Source organism: Apaloderma vittatum, unplaced genomic scaffold (assembly GCF_000703405.1).
Source record: "Apaloderma vittatum isolate BGI_N311 unplaced genomic scaffold, ASM70340v1 scaffold25776, whole genome shotgun sequence".
Classification (NCBI taxonomy): domain Eukaryota; kingdom Metazoa; phylum Chordata; class Aves; order Trogoniformes; family Trogonidae; genus Apaloderma; species Apaloderma vittatum.
In genome coordinates, this window is record NW_009723710.1 from 4,919 (window position 1) to 8,885 (window position 3,967).

Genomic DNA, 3,967 nt, shown 5'->3' on the forward strand with positions numbered 1-3,967 from the left:
AACCGATCCACTTCGTCTCTTGTCACTGCCCACGGGGAAAGGTCGCACTGCAAAACAAGAATTAAGACATTTTAAGTTTAGCCTTTTAATTTTTAAGCTGGGAGACGAATTTCTCCCCCTCGGCCGGGTCCTGCAGGCAGAGGGAGGCTCAGCCCTTCGCATCTCCCAGATCACGAGCTGGTAGAGAGTCCTTGGGGCAAGGTTCTTAACGGGGCGTTGCAATACATCTGTCTCATCCGAGATACCGACACACCTCAGCCAAGCACGCGTGGAATGGGGGCTCATCCAGCCCAGGACAAGGGAGCATTGTCACTCAGCCCAAATTTCCCCGGCCTCTCCGCAGCCAGGAAACGCGTTCCCAGTGAGATGCCACCGAGGCGGCCCCGCTGATGCCAACCAAGAGGCGGGGAGAAAACCTGTGTCCCCTCAGCTGGGATGGCTGTGACTGCAGCACATACAGTCCCACAGGTGTCCCTCACGCTGTCAGGGGAAGGTGTTATTTGTGAGGAAGAGGAGAAGAGAAGCCACGCTCCTGCCCACCCATCATGGTTTTGAGTCATCTCCACTTGTAGGCTCTCTCAAAGCAGGCAAGTCTCAAACTGGAAACTTCCATTTTGGGGCAGAAGGACCCTGGAAACTTCCATTTTGGGGCAGAAGGACCCTGGAAACTTCCATTTTTGAGCAGAAGGACCCTGGAAACTTCCATTGTTGGGCAGAAGGACCCTGGAAACTTCCATTTTTGGGCAGAAGGAGTCTCAAAAGGGCTGCTGAGCCAACGCTGGCACATGAAGAGCCAACTACATGTAGTTGTTAAATGAAAGAAAAATAAATCATTAAGAGGCCGCGACCAATCTACACCGTGAAACTTGACGCTGCATCCAAATGAAAACTAGGTATCCCTCTGGCAGCACTGAACAGCAGCTTTACCTGCAGCATCATACAGGCTACTGCAAGCTGAAGATCAAAAATGAAATAGAAAAGCTAAAACTCCAGGAAATTACAGAGCTTGAGCTCTGACAGCACAGCACAAGGCACCGCATGCCGGGCCAGCGCAGCTGTTAACTCTCCATACATTAAGTCCTACCAGTGTCCTAATTCGGGAGGAGAACCCTTGCCAGGGAAAGAAAATTCAAGGAGAGTTTAGGAAAAGATAAAAAGACCAGAGGCTGTGGGGCAACCCTGGGCAAGACAGGGCTAAAGCGGTCTCCTTCCGTTTTGCGCACGTGCGCACACGAGCTCGCACCTCGAGCCACTCACTTTGTTGGCCAGCAGCAGGCAGGGCACCGGCTTCCCGTCGGGCAGCAGGAGCTTGCTGTCCAAATCCTGCTTCCACTTCTGGCTGTTGCTGAACGTGCTGATGTTGGTGACATCAAACATGATAATGCAGGCTGACGCCTCCCTGTAGTACAGCCGGGTCATGGATGTGAACCGTTCTTGCCCTTCAGGATCAAAAGGAAAAACAATACCCCCCCCGAATTACCCTTTTTTAGATCAGTTTATCGTGGTACATCTTTTTCTAAGTTGACACTAACAACGTCCACTTAAATAATGAGGAAATAGAGGAGACGTGTCCTGCCTGGGCTACCTCAGCAATGCAGCGACAGAACTGGGCAGCTCCTAATCCTGACCCAGATGCTCGGTTGTCCCAGAAATACTCACATCACTCCCAGTGTAACAATTTAAATTTAGTGTCCCCGACCACACGCTCACCTCCCCGCCACGCAGATCACCGCGAGCCAGCCCTGCCGCAGCAGGACCCTCGGACATGAGGTGCTGCAGGCACGGCGTCACCGACCAGGCTCTTCGGACAGAAAGCATCACGTCGCACACACGCCGTTCTCGCTGCTTACAGCTCATGGCCCGCCCGTGTTACCAACACGGCTGCTGTGTGCTTGGGTTGGACTTGTGCAGGTGGGGACACCTCAGAGAATCATAGAACCGTTTCAGTTGGAAGAGACCTTCAAGATCATCGAGTCCAACCTTTGTTCGAGCCCTACCAACACCACCGAACCCTGTCCCTCAGCACAACACCTACCCTTCTCTTAAACACCTCCAGGGATGGTGCCTTGGTTACCTCTCTGGGCAGGCTGTTGCAGTGCCTGACAGCCCTTCCAGTAGAGAAATTCTTCCAATTTCCCCTTGTCCTATCACCTGCTACTGAGCATTCACAGCACATCACATGGGTCAGGGTGAAAACCAGCATTTCTGACACTGATTTCACTGCAGGCTCCCAGGCAGCCCTGTGGCTGGTCAACAGGGGTTTCGCTCTGAAGCCATCAAGGCTTGAGCACTTCGAGTTACCTCAAGCCGTCTGAGGGTCTCTGCACACCGCGGAGGTGGCAGGCAATGCGGCAGGGGCGTTCGGTGCATGCGTCGCCTTCTGCCCAGGGCAGGACAAGAGCACCACGACCAGTGCTGGCCCCTCTGCTCTTAAAAGCTGTTTTGGAGCTGAAATTGAAAATAGCTTCTTGCTGCAACCCTCTTGCTGCAAACTTCTCCTTCCTGTTTTCTTTTTAAGGATTCCAGATGCACATGTCTGAGCAGCAAAACCGGAGGAAACCACAACCCTGTTTTCCTCGCCCCTCCAGCTCCAGAAGTGCCATTTCAGAGACGCTGCTGCACTGACGTGTCCCTGGGCTCGTGGTGCCGGGGATATTCAGGTGCTGCATTTCCCTGCCCCTCTCCAGGGAGCAGGTTCTCCTCACTCCACTCCATCACATCTCACGCCGTCCCTGGAGCGTGTCCCACTCCCGACCCAGCCCCAAGGCGCCATTTACATTTCCAGCTACAAATGAGCCTGTTTGCCCCTTCACTCTCCTCTGGCTTTGAAAGTGACAAGAAAGGCTCAGTAGGATTTCTCATCTGCGCTGCTGTGGTCTTTGCAGATGGGCTTTTGATTAAATATTTAAAGTGCTACTGCAAGCTAGAGACAGTTCTGCAAACCAGGGCAGTGCTGCCCCTTGAATCGACAGGCTTTTAGGGTTTATTGTAGCAGATTCCTGCTAAAAAAGAAAAAAAAAAAAAAAGGAAAAGGAAAAAGGGCCAAATTATTGAGAACTCTAAATTCTGCTCGTGAGCAGCTTTGTGGCTCATGTGAACATACCTGCAATGTCCCAGAGCTGAAGTCGTACTGTCTCTGATTCCGACCACTGGACCACCTTCAGAGCAAAATCCACTAGAGAACCCCCCCAAAAAAGAAAGGAAACCTAATTAGGAGCATTCTGCATGATGAGGCTCATTTCCCTCCAGCCTCTCACCACTTCCCAGTGCAGGCCAGCCCAGCAACCGCTTTCTTAGAGGTTTATACTGGGCCATCACCCACACCAGCACTAACCAGACCCCGAGCAGGTGGGGCTGCGGGTGCTGAATCCCTCCCTCCCTCACAGAAAGCTGCAAAACAAGTGTTAAATCCAGAGGGCTCAGCACCCTGCAAAGAGTGTGAGCACACAAAATGCTTTCAGAGGAGCAGAAGTCAAGCATGTTACCAGCATCTCGTCCCTCCCTGGGATGCTGCGCTGGGATCCTGACCTTCAGATTAAATAACAGGACGGATGGAGCGGTGTCCCCCCCACACCGTTGGGCAGAGCCCAGCAGGTTCTGTCGGGAGCCCTCGCAAACAGCGGCAGAGATGCTGCTCTGCAATATTTTGGGGAGGAGGAGTAAGAATTCCTCCAGCACAGAAGCCCAAACAACCACAGGCAAACGAAAGGACACTGGAAACCGTACTGCTGGGAGAGCTTTAAGGGGAGCTTCCCTTCCTCGACTCTAAACGCCAGTAAAATGCTGGATGTGCTGCTCTTGCCTGGTTTTGCTCTGCCTAAGCCGTTCCAGCCGCTGGTATGTGGAGCTCTGGGTCTCCTTCCCACCACCTACACCTCAGCACAACCAGCGTGGAGAGTCCAGCGGGGAACGGCTGCGCTTTTTTTTCAGGTTATGAAGCACGAGGGTTGCACTGCAGAGGGAAAAC

At 52.9% G+C, this 3,967-nt stretch overlaps 1 protein-coding gene across 1 annotated transcript in view; it reads right to left on the reverse strand.

The window, feature by feature from the left end:
- The window catches only part of RAB29 (RAB29, member RAS oncogene family), a 4,077-nt gene extending 907 nt beyond the window's left edge, over positions 1-3,170 (reverse strand). The window contains 3 exon segments of the mRNA XM_009872233.1: positions 1-47; positions 1,258-1,439; positions 3,104-3,170. The exon segment at positions 1-47 is cut by the window's left edge and continues 22 nt beyond it. Of these exon segments, the coding sequence (XP_009870535.1) occupies positions 1-47; positions 1,258-1,419 (209 nt within the window). The 5' untranslated portion in view covers positions 1,420-1,439; positions 3,104-3,170.
- Positions 3,171-3,967: the final 797 nt, after the last annotated feature.